This window comes from Dunckerocampus dactyliophorus, chromosome 19 (genome assembly GCF_027744805.1).
Source record: "Dunckerocampus dactyliophorus isolate RoL2022-P2 chromosome 19, RoL_Ddac_1.1, whole genome shotgun sequence".
NCBI lineage: Eukaryota > Metazoa > Chordata > Actinopteri > Syngnathiformes > Syngnathidae > Dunckerocampus > Dunckerocampus dactyliophorus.
Window position 1 is genome coordinate 5,248,957 of NC_072837.1, and position 22,773 is coordinate 5,271,729.

The 22,773-nt window shown below is 42.0% G+C and overlaps 4 protein-coding genes across 11 annotated transcripts in view; 1 reads left to right on the top strand and 3 right to left on the bottom strand.

The window, feature by feature from the left end:
• The window catches only part of rngtt (RNA guanylyltransferase and 5'-phosphatase), an 80,051-nt gene extending 73,728 nt beyond the window's left edge, over positions 1 to 6,323 (bottom strand). The window contains exons 1-5 of the mRNA XM_054760959.1: positions 5,907 to 6,323; positions 4,780 to 4,889; positions 4,596 to 4,699; positions 4,427 to 4,515; positions 1,111 to 1,186 (exon numbers count right to left, since the gene is read on the bottom strand). Of these exons, the coding sequence (XP_054616934.1) occupies positions 1,111 to 1,186; positions 4,427 to 4,515; positions 4,596 to 4,699; positions 4,780 to 4,889; positions 5,907 to 5,970 (443 nt within the window). The 5' untranslated portion in view covers positions 5,971 to 6,323. The remainder of the gene's footprint in view (positions 1 to 1,110; positions 1,187 to 4,426; positions 4,516 to 4,595; positions 4,700 to 4,779; positions 4,890 to 5,906) is intronic.
• Positions 6,324 to 6,890: 567 nt separating this feature from the next.
• LOC129172187 (interleukin-6 receptor subunit beta-like) lies at positions 6,891 to 18,318 on the bottom strand. 3 transcript variants are annotated; one of them, XM_054761685.1, is made up of 17 exons: positions 16,620 to 18,318; positions 14,912 to 15,060; positions 13,092 to 13,361; positions 12,891 to 13,020; positions 12,627 to 12,811; positions 12,435 to 12,547; positions 12,318 to 12,341; positions 10,872 to 11,028; positions 10,708 to 10,790; positions 10,422 to 10,638; positions 10,050 to 10,214; positions 9,709 to 9,810; positions 9,500 to 9,643; positions 9,279 to 9,419; positions 8,077 to 8,161; positions 7,909 to 7,990; positions 6,891 to 7,623 (listed from the first exon to the last, which is right to left on the bottom strand). In XM_054761685.1, exons 2-17 carry the CDS (start codon positions 14,958 to 14,960, stop codon positions 7,213 to 7,215), a joined length of 2,358 nt encoding a protein of 785 aa, XP_054617660.1. In that variant the 5' UTR covers positions 14,961 to 15,060; positions 16,620 to 18,318; the 3' UTR covers positions 6,891 to 7,212. The 3 variants fall into 3 exon arrangements, with proteins under 3 accessions (XP_054617660.1, XP_054617659.1, XP_054617658.1); XM_054761684.1 differs by having other exon boundaries at positions 10,872 to 11,031; positions 16,915 to 18,317; XM_054761683.1 differs by having other exon boundaries at positions 10,872 to 11,031; positions 16,620 to 18,317.
• Positions 16,741 to 18,548, top strand: rdh14b (retinol dehydrogenase 14b). The gene is made up of 2 exons (XM_054761693.1): positions 16,741 to 17,272; positions 17,394 to 18,548. Exons 1-2 carry the CDS (start codon positions 16,919 to 16,921, stop codon positions 18,012 to 18,014), a joined length of 975 nt encoding a protein of 324 aa, XP_054617668.1. The 5' UTR covers positions 16,741 to 16,918; the 3' UTR covers positions 18,015 to 18,548.
• Positions 18,326 to 22,773, bottom strand: part of si:dkey-174m14.3 (uncharacterized protein LOC563117 homolog) — a 32,534-nt gene continuing 28,086 nt past the window's right edge. For 4 of the 6 annotated variants that reach the window (XM_054761689.1, XM_054761687.1, XM_054761692.1 and 1 more), the window contains one exon: positions 18,329 to 21,007. In XM_054761689.1, coding sequence (XP_054617664.1) covers positions 19,619 to 21,007 — 1,389 coding nt within the window. In that variant the 3' untranslated portion in view covers positions 18,329 to 19,618. Of the gene's footprint in view, positions 21,008 to 22,773 lie in introns of all 6 variants that reach the window. The other 2 variants (XM_054761686.1, XM_054761690.1) reach the window with 2 other exon arrangements.

A 22,773-nucleotide genomic window follows, 5' to 3' on the forward strand; every position in this document is an offset into this window, starting at 1 on the left:
TTATAACATTTACCCACCTGGTTTTCCTAAAACTGCAACTTTATTCTTGGTTTTGTTCGTTTTTCCATACTGTGACTTTTTCCTCTTTAATATTTCAACTTTACCCTATTTTTTAATCTTAATATTATGACTTCACTTTCTTCATGTTTTGTCTTTATTCTTGCAAAATTACCGCACTTTTTTCTGTTTTTTTTTTTTTTTATGTTCTTGTTTAATTGTATTTCTAGAATGTGCAGAGGGCCAAAAAAAGGCAGTCGCCCTGACCGCACTTTGGACACCCCTGTTTTATGCAGATGTAACATGAATGTCATTCAATTAAAAAAGAAAAGAAAAAAACGGTTCCAATAATAAGGTCAGCTCAAGTAAATCTGTTTTTACATTTTTTCATCTAAAAAAAATATATATATATCTTAAAAATGACTATGAACCAATGTATTGCTCAGGCTCCTCCAGTGGGATACAGTGAAGGCCACCCTGACAGGGTCAATCCAAAGTGAGCATTATCTTGTACTGGACCACATGAGAGCATATAGGCATGTACCTTATAATGTTCTTGAATGTGCATGGTATGAAAATAAATTGCATTGTATATTTGATGGATGTGTTTGATGGATGACAGCAAAGATAACACTTGCAGATTACCAAAGGAAAAAAGAATCCATGGAGATCATCTGATAGTCGAATTATCTTCCAAGCACAACACAGGATGGGTCTAATGCTCTGGGAATATTCATTACACAGGAAGTGGTGGGTGGTGGGAGGGTTTGATCAGCCTACGTGTCTACAGCAGCTTCCAGGGATTCTTGTCAGACAGCTGCCCCACCTCTGTCCAAAGACCTCCCTCTCTCCCTCCCTCCCGTTCACCATGTTCAGTTACAGTAAATCAATTAACATCTCTGGCATGGGGAGATAAGCTCTACGCTAACCAGCCAGCTTTATAGGGCCTAATGTTGATTGGTGGTGACATCTTCTCTTATCAAACATACAGAAGCAATCAAGAAAGGAAGCGGATTACCGACTGATGGAAGGGAATTGCAGAACACGGCATGGTCAGGCTTATTATGCAAGATGTTGTATAACAAAGACAGTGGAGGAAGTTCCCGTCCTTACCTCCAGTCCATCTTCTCCACCAGGTAGGCACATATCAAAAAGCCTGTCCGATTGAAACCATGCGTGCAGTGGACACCTTTGGGACAGCAGTGAGAGACAACACAGTCAAGAACAAAAGATCCAATATTGCACCACAGTCACGTACAGTCAATTTCATTTTGCATATTGTGAGAGTGGCATATTTAAATACTGCCGCCCTGAGGAATCAGCACAATCAATGCAATCAATCATGCCAATGTTCCCTCCTTCACATGCACACAAGTCATCACGGCACAGACTGCCATTTTCAAGGTGGTCAAAAAAGGATGAAAGGGAAAAAAAAATTGTAACATTATTTACTCATGAATACATTTTCTATTGCCCATCCTGGTCAGGGTCACGAGTGAGCTGGAACCTATCCCAGCTGACTTTGGGCGAGAGTCCAAGTACACCCTGGAGCTGTTGCCAGTCAATCACAGATAAACAAACAAAACCATCTACATTCACACCAATAATGTCCAATTCCCCTAATTTGCATGTTTTTGGCCTGTTGGTGGAAACAGCACAGGGAAAACATGCAAACTCCACAAAGAAAGGTCCAGAACCACCTGGATGTGGGGTAGACATTCGAACCACACTGACTAAACTGCCAATGTTCGACAATACGAATAACCTCGCAACATTATTACAATATTTAGTGTATGCTGCATGTTGGCTGACGCTTCGTATGCATCGCAAGTTTACCCTGGCAACGTCACGCACCATTGGAGATTAAATGAGCCAACATCGGGGCCTGGTGAGCACATTTACAAGCCCAGCTGTCTAATCTGGACACAACTTCGTCAGAAACAACAAAGTATGTAATCACCAGCTGGATAACGACTGGACACACACACACACACACACACACACACACACACACACGCATTTTGCGCTTATGTCCATGCTGTTTGTGCTACAAGCCAGACAGGCGTTGAAGTAGATCTGGGGGGCACTGACTAAATAATGGTCCAAAGAGGAGGAAGAGAGCACCCTGCTGTCACCAGGGTGACAATGCAACTTCAAGGAGCAACTTCAAGTGTTTCTTTAATGGTGTTACACAAATAGCAGGATTACACAAAAAATACAAACCATGCAATAGCGCATGGACGAATGGGGGCACCCATTACATTTGGGTGAGAATCTGGATAAAGGGACAAATACAGGCATTTATTGTTATAGTCACTATGGCATCAAAGGATTGCTCCACCCCTGCAATAATCATCATGAAACCCCACATCCTCCATGAACCAGAATTAGATAGATAGCCTGCTAACTAACAAAAAGATGAACAAACAAACACAAATAGACTCCACTATTGTTTTTGAGAGGGGTTTCAACAATGGTGGGGGTCTGCACTCTAGTATGTGACATTGTAATTATACATGGTCATTTAAGTGCGGCTAAAACAAAATATCTAGCGCCGTATAATTATTTTATATATATATATATATATATATATATATATATATATATACAGTATATATAAATGGTATGCAATACGGGTCTAGTGGATAGCATGTCGGCCACACAGTCTGGAGATCGGGAAGATCTGGGTTCAAATCTCCGTTGGGCATCTCTGTGTGGAGTTTGCATGTTCTCCCCGTGCGTGCGCGGGCTTTCTCCGGGTACTCCGGTTTCCTCCCACATTCCAAAAACATGCATGCTAGGTTAATTGGCGGCTCTAAATTGTCCATAGGTATGAATGTGTGTCTATATGTCTATATATTGTCTATATGTGCCCTGCGATTGGCTGGCAACCAGTCCAGGGTCGCCCTAAGTCAGCTGGGATAGGCTCCAGCATACCCCCGTGACCCTAATGAGGAGAAGCAGCATAGAAAATGGATGGATGGATGCAATACCCAAATGCAAGAGTAAAACAGGATAAATATTGCCCTCTGTTGGACAAACGAGGCAACGTTATTAAAGATCCATTATGAAAGCTAAATGAACACATCCTTTTGTGTATCCTAACACCTGAATATTTAACATCAAGTATTACGTATCATAAGAAGTAAGTAAGTATTATAAGATCTAACAGGTTATAATGCAAGATAAGACACAAGACAGCAAAATGTAAAAGACACGAGTGATTAAACTGTTAAGGACTAAGCTATTGTAGCAGTATAATTTTAAGTATAATTAAAAAAAATGTTTAAACATAATTCTTTTGACATTTAATCTTGTTCATAATTCTTGCAGCACAAAATGAACGCAAACAAAGCGAAATGCCTCTGAAGTCAAACAATTGGGAATTTAACCAAAATGTGGGTAGAAAAATGTGCTTGTAAAGTAAAAGTGCTATGGGTAACGACACACCAGACGAATCTGCAAGATCTCAGCTCGGCAAGCATCTAAAGGATTAATTCTGGACGTGTGTGCCGCTTTGTCTTTGGCTTTGTGCAACACTTACTCCAAGGAAGATTTCAGCATAATTTGGACTTTTTAGAGCGGTTAATTTATTAACTTAAGTGAAAAGAAATGAGATGCCAAGCGCATCTGCAGTGCAAATCGAAGCCTTGGTGATTAAAGTTAATGATTGATGCTTTGTATTTCATTTTTCTATGCAGCTCGTCCTCACTAGGCTTGCGGGGGTATGCTGGAGCCTACCCCAGCTGACTTTTGGCGAGAGGTGAGGTGCGCCCTGGACTGGTCGCCAGCCAATCGCAGGGCACAAACAAGCATTCACACTCACATCCATACCTATGGACAATTTAGCTTCTCCCGTTAACCGAAGATGCATATTTTGGAATGTGCGAGGAAGCCGGAGTACCTGGAGGAAACTGTGCGGGGAGAACATGCAAACTCCATACAGAGATGCCCAAAACGGAGATACAAACCCAGATCTTCCAGGTGTCCTGTTTATTTAGACCACACATACATGCATAATAAAGACATTACTGTGATTTTCGGAGTGAATGCATCTCCCTGTGGTCTAGTGACAATAAGGAAGTGTCGTTCCAGGGAAAGCTAGAGGCGTGTTTGTGAGTTGGAGATACATATATGGTGATGGAATTGCACTGCCTTTGATGTGTGGGGGTCAGAATAAGTTACGAAAGAGCAGTAGACTGTGTGACTCTGTGGGGACACTACACTATGCTTCCGTCTGCCGTCATAACAAACATAACAAAGTGTGGCTTGAAAAATGTTAACGTAATTAATGAAATAAATAATTTGCCGCTGTTAAGGCGCTATTTTTGACAGCCCTACTGTTAATATAAATTATTTTTACACTTGTAAGATGTTTTTCTTTTTTTTTAAAGATAAGATAATCATAATTAAGATAATGGCTCCTCACCTATAAGGTCTGTGGAATTCTTCTCCATGAAGTGTTCACAGAGGCGGATGAACATAGCTGTCGCTTCCTTGGAAGGACATTCTCCGTGACTGGGACAAAGAAAAAAGCAAATGGATTTTCTACCATACTGCAGAATAAACTTCACTAAAGAATAATGTCAGTCACTTACCCTTTGCACTGAACCTTCACATATTTGATTCCCTCTTTTTCAATGTCGTTGCGGTCATAAAAGCGAGTTGTGTTCGTCAAATCCACAAGCAAACCCATTTTAACCTAAAGAAAGACCAAACAAACAGGGATGTGGCAGGGTGTTTTCCATTTTAAAACAACGCAGCAATGATTTTCATCCTTACATTTAGACTTTTCAAGTAGTTGGACAGCATGCTCGGGTAAAATCGGTTTTCTTCTGCAACCTGGTCGTCATATCTGGGACCCAGCATAGTTTTCATAGGCAAGAATTTACCTAGAGGGAACAAATACATGGAAATGATAATCAGGTGGGAAACATCCTCGCAGTATAATAGTTGACATCAAGGGTTTTCAAAGTGGAAGGCGCCGGAAGACTTCTGGGGAGACTGAGAGAAATAAAGAAAACAGGATACTGTATTTTTTTTCCCAGTTATGTTTAAAAGGCAAAATGAACTGATTTTGAAAGTGAGAGTAAACACTATGTGGTGAAGAAAATCACTTTTTCGAGGAGTAGGGCAGGCCTAAACCGTGTTATATTCTCTGACAGGAGGCTGACTGTGCCAGACTTTGAAAACCCCTGCTTTAGCTCATTTGGTGCTGAGGGGACAGCAATAGCAAGTAGTGAGAGCGTCAACAGGTGTGGTTATAAGTTCATTAATTAATTTAATATTTTAAACATTAATATATTTTTCTTTTAAACATTTTCTCGGTTTGTTTTTTGCCGCCTTGGACCCCCATATTTTGCGCATGCGCAAACAGGCGCTAGAGCAGCCATGTTCTTTGTTTTGACACGTGATAGATGGCCAACGCTGCTACTTACAGCAACTGCTCTTCTGTAAAATAAATAAATTAAATAACAACATACACCACACTATGACATATCTGAATTTAAATGAAACAAGCATTAGGTGATGCTTTTGTTGTGTCTTGAAAGCGTGTTAGCATAACCCTCACTCAAAACTCGCATGTTTACCATATAATATGTCAGCGTGGCTGGGGTAAGTAACACTACACACACGTTTTGTGGGTGACTTTTCATTGATTTTCAGTGATTCATTTATTATGGACTCGCTGATGTTGAGTTGTTGTGATGCTAACCCCCAACGAGTTAGCTTGCAGCTTGTTTTTCCTGTTTATTGAAGCATCAACTACTCAGCGATGGTTCCAAAAATGCTTTTTTGCAAATTCTTGCAGACAACAATGTGCAAAATAAACTTCGTAAAGAGGAGCAAAATCACTACCTCGACTGTAAATGAAGCTAATACATGCAAATGAAGCTCAACTGTCTCACCTGCCACTGGTTGCCCTCTTCTGGGACAATTCCGCCAGCGAGGAGGGGGTCCGGTGTGTGACATATTCAGCGTCCAGTCGTGGGTAGTATTTTTCGGTGCTTCTCGCCGGTTATAATGATGCAAGACGTCTGCACAATGCGACCTTAATCCCCGGTTGTGGTTCACCCGAGCACCGCGGATTCAAGGCCCTTCAGCAGCTAGATTACTTCATTTAAGAGTATCGTTCAAAAATGATTAGACAAATCAACCCGCTGAAAGGTCGACGGGCATTTACTTTATTTTTTTTATCAGCTCCTACCCTTCAGCCGTAACTGTTAGCAATTCCCAACATAGCGTCCTTACAAGATAAGCATGGTAGCTAAGTCAGGCTAAACAAAATAGCTTCTCATTCATGCGCCATAGTGCCTGTGTTGCGTTCCCTGCTTAATCCGGAAGTTGGAATTTCTGCATTCTTTGTTGTCTCAGACGTTCACAAGATCAAGTCTGTGATGTCAGCAGTACGTTATGTTTGTTTAAGTGCATTTTAACGAGGGCCTGGTAATCTTTATTACCTTTCATAACGAAAGTGTTTATTTCGATGAGAATTGGGAATATTACAGTTTCACACATTTCCAGGTGTCATGTTGTGGTGATAAAGGAACACACAGTTTTATTGTAATTTTGGAAGAATTTGATGAATATTTGTGATAAATTCTAGTAAAAAGATATTGCAAACAGAATGAGTTTCCATGGAAGCGTCGTCATCTTAGTCATGCGACTTCCGAGGCACGTGAATGCAGCATGGTCGCGTGTATTAACATCGAGGTCCTTTATGGTGCTGCCCTCTACAGGTAGATAATGCAAATGACACAACCGATGACTCGAACATCCACAAGTGGACAAATTAAATGGATTTTTTAAATATTACATTTGTACTTTATGTAGGCATTGTGTCAATATATCGGGAGCATACAGAAATACATATTTATGCTATGATATTTCATTTTACTGCTGAGACGTTTTAATACATTTTAATGTGTTGGAAAAAACACTATTCATGCTTAAATATAGCTACACATTTTTAACATTTTAATACATAACTATTTACAAATTATTTACATAGTTGATCTCGTGCAGTTCTCTTAGTAAAAATAAAAAGGTTTAAACCAAACATATCGAATTACTGCACAATCATATGAAGGTTGGTATTATTCCAGGATGCCATGCAACATGCTTTTATTCGTGCTTTAGCATTGGGTGATATTCAACAGATGATACATACTTATAGCATAATTGCTTGACTACAGTATTTAATGCTATGCACTTCTAATTCTCGAAATTGCCCTGATATTGGTCAAATATGTCCAGAGTGACATAAACAGACAGTGGTGTTGCTAATTCCTGATGCGTCATTGGAAGCAGACGCTTCCATTCTTGACCGCCGCTTTGGGTCGGGCTTTCTACAGAACTTTGGCTTCTGTACGGGCTTAATGGACTGCCGCCCTCAGAGAGCAGCCCTGTGGATTCCATGGAAGAAGACTGATTGAAAGTGTTCTCAGGTTCATGCGGCCTCTTATCAGGCTCTGCAACAACAGCGGGGTCGATGCATTGCTCCTTGTGGACACCGGTTGGGTCAAGGTGGGTATCAGGAGTGGAAATTGGCTGTGGTTGCTCCATGTAAACGGGTTCACAAAGGCTTTCTGACGGATAACTGAATGGCCGGAAAAGGACCATCCCCTGGGGGTTACAGCAAATCGGCAATTTGTTTAGATCTCAAAGTGAGTTAAAGGGTTTTTCAAAGTTTTAGTCCCTTCCAGAGCACATTTGATTTCAATGAAAGGAATTAAAAAATATTGTATTAAGCCAAATATAAGACTGCATCTCTTCAAGAAGTCAATTGGCACCACACCTTGGTTTGTATGTATTAATGTCGAGATCTTAGACTTTTTTTCGAGAGAAAAATGCCGTCTTATACTCAGGTCAATATAATATAGTATAATGCCTTTCTTAATTTAAAATCACCTTTTGATGACTTGCCGAGGGCCACAGCGCCACAGAACTGAGGCCAGGGTTCGGCACCTGCTTCTTTAGGAATTTCTTCCACCTAAAACACGGATAGGGAACACTTTGTTGGAATTTTTGGAGCATTCACTGTTCAGAATGTTTCAGCAAAAATAGACAGAGACTTACTGTATGGCACAGCATAACCCGACAAATAACACAACCACTATGATGACGACTCCAAAGATAATCAGTGGTCTGACCATCCTCGGATCTATCAAAACAAGTCCACATTTGGCACGTTAACTTTGCTTTTTCATAATGGCACGTTTGCATGACTCAAATAGCAGCATGTGATTGTAGTGCCTGGCCAGATCCAGCAGAGGGTGCTGTTGTGGGAAAAACTTGCTGCTGTACGTCAGCGCAAAGTCTTGGGTCGGGGGAGTGTTTTTTATTAGCCTTAAGCACGTTCTAAAAATATAATTTAACAAGAAAAATAAGTAATTTTACAGAAATAAAGTCTAACTATTAAGGAAATGAAGTTGTAATCTGATGAATTTTACGAGAATAACTTTTATGACGAAAAATAACTTAATTTTAGCAGCATAGCAGCACAGTTGAAATATTTAAGAAAGACATTTTTTAAGTTTATATCAAGAAAATCAAACAAAACTACAAACAAAGTTGTAATTTTTTGAAAATGAGGTTGTGAAAAAAGTTATAATGTTATGGGAATGAAGTCAAAACATACTAAAAATGGCAGAAACGGTAAAAACAGTGGTAATGTTACGAGAATAACACCAAAATATTGAGAGAAAAAAGTCATTCAATTTTATGAGAATATTATAAAACATATTATGATAATATTATAATAATATTATGAGGAAAAATAGTGTCATTTTAGTAGCACAGCTGAAATATTAAATAAAAAAATGTTTTTTTTTAAAGCCATCATATTATGAGAAACACAAAAAGTTGTACATTTTGGAAAATTAGGTTGGGGGAAAACATATTATTATGGGAATAAAGTAAAAATATGCGAGTAAAGTCATAATATAACTTCCTGCATACCCCTCAGAAAGTAGTACAGTAGTTGCACTAACTATTTTGCTTGGAAATCATTGGTCAAATTCCAAATTATATATGCACTTAAAGGTCCAATGTACGCTTTTTGTGGTGGTGATTCTATTGTGAACATGATGTGTATGAATAAAGTGGTGGGGAGTTGTGGGGTCTGTATTACAATCAGCGGTGGGGAGTCATGTGCAAGAGTAGCTACAGCTTAGGGGACTTCCATCTCCTAACCAAATTAGCAGAGAGACACACACGGAGGTCAAGCTGCAGCATTTCCCACCACTCGCATACATGAGAAACAAAAACAAAGTACTTACCAAATTTTTTGGTATTAAAGTGCCTGGTATTGCTGTGACCGACTCCAGTGAGAGCCACAGCCATCACATAGGTGCTGTACTGGGTGTCTGGGGTGAGACCTTTCAAATCAATCTCCTGTTTGGTACCATCTACTGTGATATCTGGAGGAAACACATCGAAGCGATACCATGATTACTATAATATAAAAATAACTAAAAGGGAAAGTGACTTGCCAACTTACTAAGCTGACGTCCTTGCTCTGTTCTGTAAAAAACAACATAGTGGATAAGAACAGCGCTGCACACTTCCTGCGGCTGCGTAGTCCAAATCATATGGGCGCTTTTGTCACTCGCCTCAATACTGACAATGAAGACACGTCCTAGACCTGTAGTGGACCTTTGTGTTTAACATCAATACTTGGCCAAACAATGTAAAATACATGATCACAACCTGATACTGAGGAGCAGATGTGCAAGGCCTGCGTGCCGAGGCCCGTCTTGCCATCAAACAGTGGCGTGACTGTGATGTTGTGTGGCTTTTTTTCCAGAAGTCCTGGAAGGAAGATGAAGGGACTTTTCAAAATGAACAACGACGATAATGATGTCGGTCTGTAATATCCTTCTGCTAATGCACTGTCCATAATAATGCATCCCGCATGATGAAGGATAAGACTAATGGTCACACAATCCACACCCATCAGATACTAATCCATCCAAATGTCCATGTATTAATAATGACCATTAAGGACTTCCCAAACAGCCATCTCCGCCATGAATGTTCGTCTCACCTACCAAACAGTGACATGCTGGTAGAGTTAGTTTCCATCCAGCTGTACTGATGCCCATCGTGGGTCCAATCGATCATGTAACCAGTAACTGTCTGAGCGGGAGCATCCCAGCTGACGTGGATAACACCTTGGCGGCTTGAAGTTTGCACGTTTGCAACTCGGGGGAGAGCTGACAAAAACAAAGCAATCAAAACGTGTTATTTGACAAATGATTGCACATCAGTGGCGACTGCAGTTTATTTACTGACATGAAAATAACTGACATGACACAATTATTGACATGTAGATTAACCACTGAGGAAGTGACGTACTGTAACTGACCAATAGCTGGTAGGTTGCCCAATGAGGAAGTATTTTTAACGCCGTTAAAACTTACTTTCTCCAACAGCTGGAACATAAACACTATCCTCTGCCAGCAGGGCGTCATTGTGATAAACCTTGAGCTTTAATCTGTGTGCGTCTTCATTCACGCTAATCTGAAATGGTGAACTGCCACATAAAGTATGCACATAATCTATTTCGATCCCATGATGCTCGTTGGCAGTCAGATGGATAGAATATAGAAATGCTCCTTGGCATGTTGATGGAATCTCCTGCAATGGAGGGGAGGACATCTATTAGGAGAGGAAGGATGGCACTGCAGGAGTGAAAAGCTTCCGTACCGTCCACATGGCATAAACCTTTCTGATGCCATCTTGGTCTGGTTCTGTTACCTTCCTCCAAAGCTGCAACTTCACATCACTCCCTGTAAAGATGATCATGATGAATGGAAAGTGGCAAACAGCATACAGTATTTAAATGGCTTTACACTGTAATTAGAATTTACCACGCAGTTGGGTCACAAGCCTTTTCTCGCGGCTCCAGTCACTCCACGGCGCTTTGTCCAAAGCACAGCGGACTGAAACTTTGTAGTAAGTGCAGGACTCCACTTTGTCAATGGTTATCTTCCCTTTAACTCGTGGCTCTAAAGTTTTATTCAGCACCTTCTGGAGAAAAGAGGAACTTGCTAGATCATGTCTCCTTAATGGTCGAGGTACCAAATGGCATCTACCCGACCCGAGAGAGTCCGAGGTCTTTTTTTCTCTTAAAGTAAGAAGGGGAAAGCAAAGGGTCGTCTTATATTCGGGTCCATACATTAAAATGACCCCCGTCACCTCCACTGACCAATAACGGGTGCCGCGTGTAACGGCTGACAAATAGACCTAGCCAATGACACGTCTTGTAAGTTCCCAAAAATGGTGCTGCGTCGATTGACTGACAAAATGAAATACATTTGATTTTATGACACTAAAATTAATCTATTGACTAATTTACTCTTTTATTTTTCTGTTTTGTTTTATTCCTGTTTTAATAAACATTTAAATGTAATTTTTTTTTTTATCTATCAAAGGGGACCTATTATAGTCATTTTCGGGCCTTTGTGTTGAGTTCTCTACTCTATAGAGCAGCTACTTGTACACACGATAACCCGCACAGAAAGCTTTGTAGATCTTCCAGACTCTGCGCCTCTTCCTGCAGTGTTTCCTGCCTCCCATCCAAACGGTGGCTGTGATTGGTCACACTCCCAAGCGCTCCCGAGGACTTCCGGACAGCTGCTGAACCCCTTTTGTCTGATTACTTCCACAAAATAAACACAGCTAGGACGCTGATAAGTTGTTACTTACAGCTTGCTCTTCTGACTCTTCAATACCACCAAGTAACGTTGGAAAGGCGTCGGCCTTCAGCAACAGTTTGGTGGATAGTCCAGCTTCGTATTGGCCCGTGTTCACTCAACAGTCCCGTGTGAAGTGCCGTTGACAGAGGAGCATATTTTTCTCTTGCTGGCCGGGAATCAGCAACTCCAACCACTTCTGCCTGATGCTTGCCTCTTCAGGCACACCCGAACAAACATTCCCTGGGAACCATACGTGCTAAAACGGTGAACAGAGCAGAGCCGGGGGAAGGCAGGCCCATATAAGGAAGTCCGGGTTGCGCTGACGTCAATGGAACTCGGTGTAAAAAAAACAACAACTCTAAAACGCAGCGTGCAGAGTCGTCCAAAACTGCTTTCAGGGCTCACTTTTTCACTCATCTGACGCGTTGGCCTCGTTTAACATGAGAGTACAACATTGAAACAACAGGAAAAGCATAATAGGTCCCCTTTAAATGTCTATTAATAAGAATGAAAATAGCGTCATTACCAATGTCATGCAAACACAAGTCATTCATGTTAATATTAAAGTAACAATGAAGAGGAAATACAAGGGGGGGAGGAACATCCCTTCAACATTACCTCTGATGCGTCTTTACCACCAACCTGCAACAAAAAAGTCTGAAGTCACTGGCAGTCGTCAGTACGTTTACTTGTGTAATTTATAGTGAATGTAAATGTTTTTTTCATCTTCTGTACCTTGTCATATTTAACTTGACAGTGGTGTTTTTTGGACACGGCTGAGGTGGACCACTCAGCTAACAGATGACCGGACAAGGCAGTGAGGTTCAACTTTGGAGGGAGAATTTGCACTGAGGAATGGAACACAGCCCGGTTAAGTTGTGTGTGTTTTTAAACAAGTGTTTCTATAACATGAGGTAGGTTGCTTACGTATGTGTTGGGGCTCAAATTCGTACGGATCGGAGTAAACCTCCCAGTGGCTGGTCTTAGCTCTCACCGTGACATTGTGGTTGCCCACCAGTGTTATGTTACCTGACAAATGCACATCTTTGAATGTGCACGTGTTCACCTGTGAGCTGCAGATTTCAAACTGTGAAGTGTTCAGCCAGGAGGAACTAAAAGAAACGCACATTACTTCGAGAACAATCACACAATGATAACAGTTGACTTGAGAGGGAGAAGAGATGAGCCCACCCTTGTACGGTGTAGTTGATCTGCTCTGATACATGCAACTGATGCTTCCAACTGCAGGTGAAGAGCTGCGGTACACCTCCCCACGAGTCATTTTTATAGTGCCACATGCAGCCCACGTCGGTGGGTTTTGCTATAAAAAAAAGCAGTTCATCCATTATTGCATCTTTGCCCAGACAGCATGAATAATAATAAATATCTCACAGTATGTTCTGATGGTGGTTCCTCCAAGGATCTCCTCGGTATCATGCCTGTGGCACTGCAGTGTAGCTTTGTGCAGAGTGAAGTTCCTCAGAGACACGGCCGTATGAGACGAGTTGATGGATCTCGACCAGCTTTGGGGTAAGATCTCGCTGTTCAGTGTCCAAAACACTTTTCCGTGGACATACAGACACCAGCACATGATCTCAGTATCAGATCCCACTTCAAGGTACACGTCTTTGGGGATGACATCGCACGTGTTCTTGCTTCGTACTGTAGGAAGCATGGCAGAATGCCAATTCAGTTGGGTTTCTTTCAGGATATTTTTGGACAAGAATGACTGTTGATGTAGTAACCGAGGGAAAACATACAATATGTACATGCAAGTAGTAAAAAGTGCAAGCCGAATAGCCCCCAAAATACTAAATTGAGGACTATTACATCAAGATCACAGTATATCACAGCTGAATATGAAAGATATTTAATTTATACAGTTTTATAATACCTTTGTTGACTATATGCTCAGTATATAATAATATTCATCTTGTTTTACATTTTCATGAGTACGAAACACAAAATATTTCATAAAAATATATATTTTATATGACTACATCATGAATGGGCAAACTGCGGCCCGAGGGCCACATCAGGCCCGCCAAGTGTCTTAATCCGGCCCACCGGGCATTTCCAAATTCCTTTTCTTAAGCCGCTAACATGGAAAGTGTAGCCGGCAACATGACTTGCAGTGCTATTGTGACACGCTTGAGTCGCCAAGTCGCCAGTCGTACAAAAAAAGCCATCCAGACGACGCAACACGTCAACACACGACACACAAAGTAACCTAGCTACTTCACCATGTGGTCATACAAACAAATATCTACACGCAATGCCCATGCCAAAAAAACACCAATGTATTCCCGCCGCAAGGCATGCTGGGTAGCTTGTGGTTCTCTTTCTCCCAGCATTTTGCCGTGTTTGTCGCATTTTTGATTGCAAAATATGTTGAGGAGGTCGTCCAAGAAGTAAACAAGGAGGAGTTAGCATACTCTTGCCATCCAATGTTTTATTGTTCGTAGTTCATATTGTTGCTGCAGCTGGACTACCCAGCATGCCTTGCGGGCATTTGGAAATAACAGTTTTAAGTTATGTTTAGCATTTAGTTGTTCATTTATGTGACGCGTTAACTTGCTGTGGATGTGTTGTGTTTTCGTTTTGTTGCACCGTGAGCGAGTACGTCGTTCTGTTTGATGCCGCCTATGTTGTATATAGACGGCCCCTCCGCCAAATTTTTTAACCCAGTGTGGCCCGCGAGTCAAAAGGTTTGCCCACCCCTAGACTATACTGTATGCTCATTTTAAAATAATACTTTTTTATTTTACATAACACATATTTTAAAAAATCTACAATATTTTATGCTGCTTATGTTACTTCAATAATGATCATAGTAACACTATGATCATTACTACTAATTACTACTAATAATAATTAACACATAAAATAATAATGTAATTTAAATAAAAATATGATATATTGGCTGATACAGTCTACATGCTCATATGCAAGCAACATATTTGCTAGTAGTTCAGTAATACCCTTAATACCCTTCTTTTGTGAAAGCACTTTCAATTGCCTGTGGGTATGAATTGTGTTCTATAAATAAACTTGCCTCTCCTTCCTAAATGGATGAACCACATTTCCAACACAAAGAATCCCAAACGCCAACCAAAAATACAATACATTTAGACTGAGCTCAGTTCTTGAACACTTAACGGGGCTTCATTGGCGAAATGAACACGATCGGCACAGAAGAAACTAATCCTTACCTTCAGCTGTTGAGATGACGACAACGAGTAGGAGCAACAAACAACACATATCTCCAGCAAGTCCTAAAATCTACATTTAAAGTCAGGTTTTAGTTCTTTTGCTTGAGCAGGCTGCACACCACAGTGCCACCCATCTTCCCCGCCGAGTCCTGGTTTGAGACACAGAAGGGAGGAACTGAAGCAAACAGTCAAAGAAAGAAACAGGAGGTATTACCCAACTGGAAACATGGCAAGCCAAGAGGAAGTAGTGGAGTAAGCTCTCAATTTCTCTATTCCCAGCGAGCAGCTTGAGAGAAGCTTGTTAATTCACTTTGCTTTCAGTGCATAAGTGACTCAGAAGCAATTCGTCCTTGTGGCTCCCAAGAAATAAGTAATGTAGCTCCACTTTTTACATCACAATGGCACAAAGTGGCCTCGCATTGTGTAAAGGAATATTCTCATTCATACTGTACCATTTTCCAATATATTCTGTTTTTATTCACTCATTATGGCAGGGCTGTCCAAACCTTTTCCACCGAGGGCCACTTTAGTATTTTGGAAATGCCAAGACGTTATATACCTGTACATTTCAAGAAAAAAACTATCTCAGATTGGTGATATACTGTAGGTGAAAAAGCGCATTATTCGTATGAACTTTGGTCTTTGCTCTTTTTTTTAGCCATTTTTATTTTTTTTTTATTAAATAATAATAAAATATTTCAATGTTCTTCTTCAATAATCTTTGTAAATTTTATTTTTGTAATATTTGGACTTTATTCCCACAATATTATCACTTTTACCCCAAGCTAATTTTCCAAAAATGATTCTGTCTCATAATATTACAACTTTTGAAAAATGACGTATTTTTCGGCTACTAAAATGACATTATTTTTCCACATAAAATTGTGAGTTTATTCCTGTAAAATGTTGACTTTTTTCTCCTATTATTTTTACTTTATTCTTGTTAAGTTACAGCTGTTTTTTCCATTTCTGATGGGTGCTTTTCAATTTTCCAACTATTTCCTGCAACCAAATTTTATTTGTTGTTTTGTTTGTTTCTTACAATATTACAACTTAAAAAAAACATTTTTTCTTTAATATTTCAACTTCATGCTACTAAAGTGACATGATTTGTCCTCATAATATGATGTTATTCTCCTAAAATGACAACTTTTTCTTGTTACATTACAACTCTTTCTCTTCCTATTTTGACTTTTTGTTTTCTTGTTGAATTACATTTTTAGAATGTGCCGTGGGCACTTTGGACACCCCTGCATTATACAATGATTCTGTCAGTCCTCCTCCTTTATTTGTGCTTTTCAGTACTGAATATGCTAACTGCTAACTGTACCTATTAACTCTACTAACATTAATTCTTATTATTGCTTTCCCTATTAGAAAATAGTAATATAGCAGCATGATAAATACATAAGTTAACAGTAATTGCTTAGACTTATATGCTCTGCTTCTTTCTACTCTTTTTCGGACATGTTGAAATGTGCACGTGTAAACATGTGATGTTGCTTAATGTTGTTAAGCATGCTTGAAATAACCATTAATAAAAGTAACATTACCATGAATAACCATTACCAAAGTAAACACTACTGTACGTTTTACACTGAGTCAATTTCAAATCAGTTACTTTTTAATTTTACTTTTAAATTGTACTTTTTTTCAGCAAAGTAATTGTACTTTTTCTTGAATAGTTTATGCGTTAACTTGACAGTACCTTAGGTTATCAAGAGGAGGCGGCATCGCATTTTATGGCGTCCGTTCTGCTGTAATCACTCGAAGAAGAAATGACTAGTTAGCTTGTTGCTAACATGGGAACTAATATGTTATGAATCCGAATTCGGTGGTTTATTATGAAGTTTTTTCAATCCATATTTTTTTGTTAAACAGACACTAATGCCTCGCGTCATAGCGGAACTATGTATTAAATTATATGTGTAAGAATTTTTGGTCTACCGATACACTTCCGGGTTAATTTTGCAACCTCAAAACACTTGGTAGCTCCTCCATACTTCCATGGCCACCGCGGTGCTCGTCGCCGCTGTCGTCGGTGGAGGTGTACTGCTTTTCATGCGCCGCTTGTTCCCGCGTCAAAACGCCATGAAGCTTCTCCAGTACCCAGCGGACCTGATGCGAGGGAAGACTGTTATCGTGACCGGAGCTAACAGCGGCATTGGGAAGGCACTAGCCGGGGAGCTGCTGAAGCTCCAGGCTCGGGTCATCATGGCCTGTCGGGACCGACAGAGCGCCGCGGAGGCAGCCCGAGACATCCAGGAACAGTCTGGGCCAGGGCAAGGGGAGGTGGTCATCAAAGAATTGGACCTTGCATCACTGCAATCGGTTCGTAGGTTTTGTCAAGAAATTCAAGAGGTGAGGTAATGTTGTGAGTCAGTGGTTTTGCAGCGGCTTGAAATCTCCAAAACGTCCTTTGTCCTGTTAACGTAGTTATTCCGCTTAAGATAATGTTGCATGTTTTTCTTTGACCCACAAGGAAGAAACAAAGGTAGACGTCCTTGTCAACAATGCAGGCGTCTACCAGTGTCCCTACTCCAAGACAGAGGAGGGCTTCGAGATGCAGCTGGGTGTCAATCACCTGGGTCACTTCCTGCTCACTCACCTCCTGCTGGACCTCCTGAAGAGGTCGGCCCCCAGCCGCATCGTTGTGGTGTCCTCTAAACTGTACAAGTGCGGCCACATCAACTTCGATGACCTGAATAGTGAAAATAATTACGACAAGGCGTTCTGCTACAGTCAGAGCAAGTTGGCCAACCTGCTGTTCACGCTGGAACTGGCACAGCAGCTGGAGGGCACGGGGGTCACGGTCAACGCTCTCACCCCTGGAATCGTGAGGACCGGACTGGGCAGACACGTTCACATCCCTCTCCTGGCAAAGCCGCTCTTCTCCCTTGCGTCGATGCTCTTTTTCAAGAGTCCACTGGAAGGGGCCCAGACCCCTCTTTATCTGGTGTGCTCCCCAGTGGTGGAGGGAGTGTCGGGTAAGTGCTTTGCTAACTGTGAGGAGGAAGAGCTGCTGGCTAAAGCTACAGATGGACAGGCGGCTAAGAAACTGTGGGACATGAGCAGGAGGATGGTCGGACTGGATGACCAATGAAGTATCCCAAGCATTGCTTATAAATATATTCATTAAAAACATGCTTTAAACTTCTGATTGGACTGACTTTTTTTGGCTTGTAATGAACACAAAAGAGGTGTGAGTTTCTATGTAGAGCTGCTTGCAAAATGTGCATGCCTTAGGAAACAATTGTGCCGTGTGAAAGGTCACTGTGTGTAACAGCTCGTGTTTATGTAGTGTTAGCAGTAATGTGGCTCCCTCTGGCGGCTAGATTAAGAATTGCACGCATCCAATTACAGTATGTCAGCAAATACTGTACGAGGAAGTGATTCTGTTCTTTTGGTAAAAACATCTCAAATTAAACTATTATTAATTCAAATTTTAGTTGCTAGGAAAGTAAAAACATCTGAAACTAACTTTCTGGACATGCATTGGAACGGTACACAGACAATATGGAGCTGGTAATACTGTGTATGATGTTTTTGTCCATTTATTCTGAGCACAATTCCTGAGGTTAGTATTCACTAATGTTGGAGTTCAGGTGTACTCAACTAAATTGTTTTATGTTCCCCCACATTTCCTTAATAAAATGCCTTAATAAATTCCTCTAAAATGCACTTTAATTCTGTTCATTAATGTTTCAAAAGATGACATTTAAAAATACATTTGTTCGGTTTGACTTACAGTAAATAAAAGTGGGTAGCGATTTAATTACCATTAGAAAACGGTCTGGCGGCAACTGCTGTTTTTAAGTCAAAGATCCTCTATATGACAGGATATCTCTCATCTTTAAGAACCTCCAGCAAAACCCTGACCGCATCTTGGATTAGGCCCCCTGATCCACCAGTTCAATAGCTCTGGCCTAGTTCTTCCACACCTAACTCATCCCGGCATGCTTTTATGGATCTTGCTTTGTGCAGGAAGAACACGGTTTTTCACAGTAACAGAATGCCTTCAGTTGATATTTACAGTTCATAATACATTTCTTGGATGGCTTGGCTGCTGATTTTTGGCCAAAACCCATCTTCTCTACTAACCTACTTCTTGTAATTGTCAGCAGTGGGACTCGCTTGTGACTCACAACACATGGCTACAGCGGGGAGTTTGGATCATCTTGGATAATATTCAGGGGAAAAAAAACTAAAACAAAACAGGCCTCCTGTGTGGTTTGTGCTTTATTGAGTGAGTAAAACAACATAAAATATATCAACATGCATTGTTTTAAAGAAAGCATTGTGAGGTAGAAAGGGGGTGGGTGGGGGGTGGGGGGGTTGCAGGAAAATGTGTGAAATAGAAGAGAAGAATTCCTATAAAGTGATGTTCACGTGTCAAAACGTCCCATTAATAACAATAGAAAACACCAACCAATACTGTCAATACCAATCAACTGCGTGAGGAAGTTTGTACAGGCATCAGGTTAAGGTGTGTCGAACGTCGGCAGTTTTGAACGTACGTACAAGTTCCGGGTTTACTAAGATGTTTCATTTGAATGGCTACATACAAAATATATCATTTTCCAGGTAGAAGTATATATACTATGAAATACATACACGTTGGTACAAATGTATACAGGCCTCTTACTTTACAGTCACATGTTGACGATGCATCCACTTGGCTTCTGTTCCCGTTATTTGCGAGCTCCTTCAGTTGAGGAGTGTTCCATATAGTTGGGCCTTGGTCAGGCTGTCTTTCCGAGAAAGTCCCAGAGAGCCGAATTTCTGGTGGTAAGGCGGCGGAGGGGGCGGGGCCGGCGGCGGTGACGAGCTCACTTCTTGGTAGTGCTGAAGGTCTGCGGCCATCTCCAGGGAACGGTGGTTGAGGGATTCCGTGGAGCTGTTGGGGCTCGGGTCGCCATAATCCACGCTTTGACCTCCTGATGCAACGTTGCCCTCTCTGTCTTTGGAGCTTCCCGAGTGGTAGAGGCTGTGCTCCGAGCCTTGGCTGTCCTCAGCTGCATACAAGTGGGCTTGGCTGTGAGCCTGGCGGAGCCCCGGGCTGCATTCCGGGCTGGAGCTGGCAGCCGCCCACGCTTGCTCCTGCATGGCGCCCACCCCGTGATGGTAGTAATCGGCCCCTTCCTGGAAGCTGCTGTAGAGCGGTCCCAGGCGGATCTTGGCCGGCCTCACGGAGAAGTGCTGCTCTGAGAAGCTGTAAGGAGAAGCCCGGCCCGGACTGCGGTAGGAATGAGAACTCAAGTCCTCCGCGCTGAGCTGCCTCCATCTGCCAATGAGCTCCTCTTCCTCGGGGGCGAGAGTGCTGCCTCGACGGCTGTCTCCGTAGGCGACGCTCGGGGAGGAAGATGGCGGCAGAGGCTCGTAGGGTTCACTGAAACAGGATGACATGGTGCGGCTGTACACGGGCGAGCTGCTGTTCTGCTGGTGGCTCAGCTCCGTCTGCTGGAAGGGATGACTGTTGGCGAAAGCTCTTGGACTATCTCTCTCCCAGGATGAGTCGCTCTTCCTCTCATAGTCCCCCGCATCTCTCCAGTCCATGTAGAGGGTGTGATGGCGTGGGGAGGAAGCAGCGCTGCTTGGTGGGCCGTTGGCTTTATCTTCAGAGCCTCCTCCACTGAAGCTGGAGTAGGAGCTGGATCCCGTGCCCATGGTGGAGAACTTAGCAAAGTGCTCCTGTGCGAAGCCAGGCCGTAACCCGACTGAGCCCTCCTCTGGGTTGCTGTCAGTAGAATTCTGCGGTCCATAGAGGAGCTTCCTCTGACCATGAAGGTCCATGCTGGGCCTCCGCTCCCGGTGCCGCTCATCGGGGCAGTAAAGGGCGGTGTCGCTACTGTAAAGGTCGGATTTGTAGGACGCTCTCAGACCCAGGTGCGCTCCTTGGCCCAGGCTCTCTAAAATGAAAGCGTGGTCTGGGGTTTGAGGACTGGGGGAGCGTGAGGCTTGGCTGCTGCTGCACGCCTCATCAGGCTTCTCCATCACCTTCCCCATGAGGGAGGCGGGGACAGAGTCCGAGTAGGTGCGGCAGAGAGGTGACTCTTCCATGTGCATGGTCAGCCGCTCCTGAAAGTCAGCAGGAAGCTGGAAGACACGCGTGCCGAGTCAGCACCGACCAAATTTAACATGTACAGCTTCAGTGCTATTTATGGCTGCGCTGATGGATGACACATCAATACTCCAATGCAAGAGTCAACATTTTTTTCTCCACAGCGGGTCCCAGCTGCATCTCTCCAGGTCACTGGTGTGCGTGAGTGACAGGAAGAAAAGCTCTGACTCGCCGCTCTGCATGTATAAATCTCTAGGCCTCGAATACAAGATGACCTGACGTTCATAAAACAGTGCTGTACTCGGGTCGATACCGCGTTTCATTAAACATACTACAAAGATCAGGTGTTGACAGGCTCGACACTCGGGGTGTCCCAACCTCTTCCACCGAGGGGCGCATAGTGAAAAGCGAAAGGATGCGGGGGCTACTACATTTTGTAAAACAAACTCATGTTGATATGCTGAGCTGTTTTGTATAAAAGCAAATAAAGTTGGCTACTTTGCAGATTTCACTCACTGCGGGCTATTTTGGGAACCGATCCCCCGCGATAAACGAGGGAACACCGTACTGGGTGCGCAATCACTTTCGGCCAGTTAACGTCATGCGGTATAAACACGACGTGACGCCAACAATGTATTTACATAACAAGAATATATCAAAAAGAATGCAGAAAAGCGAACGCCTCGGCCAGCAAAGCCATTGTTCTATTCTGAGTGGCTGTCTAAGAAAAGAATTGTGTCCACTCTCTGTGCCTCTCCATGGCAACAAGCAACCGCAGCACATCATCGACGAGAATTGAGTCAGTTGTAATTGGCAATCAGAGCAAATTATAACTTGGGACATGAAAGGAGGTTTCACAAGCTGACGTTATTACAACCTCCCGCCTTCACACATTTGATTGAGTTATTTTACATTGTTAGGTCAACGTGAGGTCCACCACAGCCATTCTATGGTTGTTTTGCAGCTAAAGGCAGCAATGGGCTTCGGCCTCATTCAAAACAATGCATAATTCATCCATCGGCCCACCATGGGACCTACCATGTGTGCATCGAACCCCTGTTATGTAAGCGCTTCGCTCCACAATGGATGCACTTACGACCCTTTTGCACATCATGCAGAGACTTTATGGACACTTGTCACGTGTGTGTGTGTGTGTGTGTGTGTGTGTGTGTGTGTGTGTGCGCGTGTGTCTGATGCAGTACAAACTGTCATCCAATTGGCTTGCTTGTTCAAGCGCGCATTAATAATACCCACGTCCACGTGCATTGTACTGCCGTTCACAAGAACAATTGAGCTATTAGGCTGCAGTGTGTTCATCATTTACTTTTGTTCAGGCAGGAACAGTCAGCAGATTTGTACAGTACACAGGAGAAGCATTGCACGTGAATGAAAGCAGATATATGTGTATTATGTGCAGGGAAGTGTCTTTTTAATACACTTTAATATAAAGTAAACAAGCCAATAAATAAAACAAACAAACCATTTTGAAAAATGTCTCAAAGAGAGTACCTACCCCGGTGACATCCTACCAAAGGACTCAAGCGACAATTTATGATTGTTATGTAATATAATAAAATAAAATAATATTTATTATTATAAATAATGAGCTCTGTTGTTTTTGTTTGCAATAAAAAAATAAATTTAAATCATTTTTGGGGTGCAAAATATAACATTTTCAGTGCAGCATGTCTGCCAAGTTAGACTTGTGCACATGATCATACAAACATAATAAAGTGTTTGAACCTTTCATATTCCTCCACATTCAATTACATTTCATCCTAAATATGATCAATATGGATAC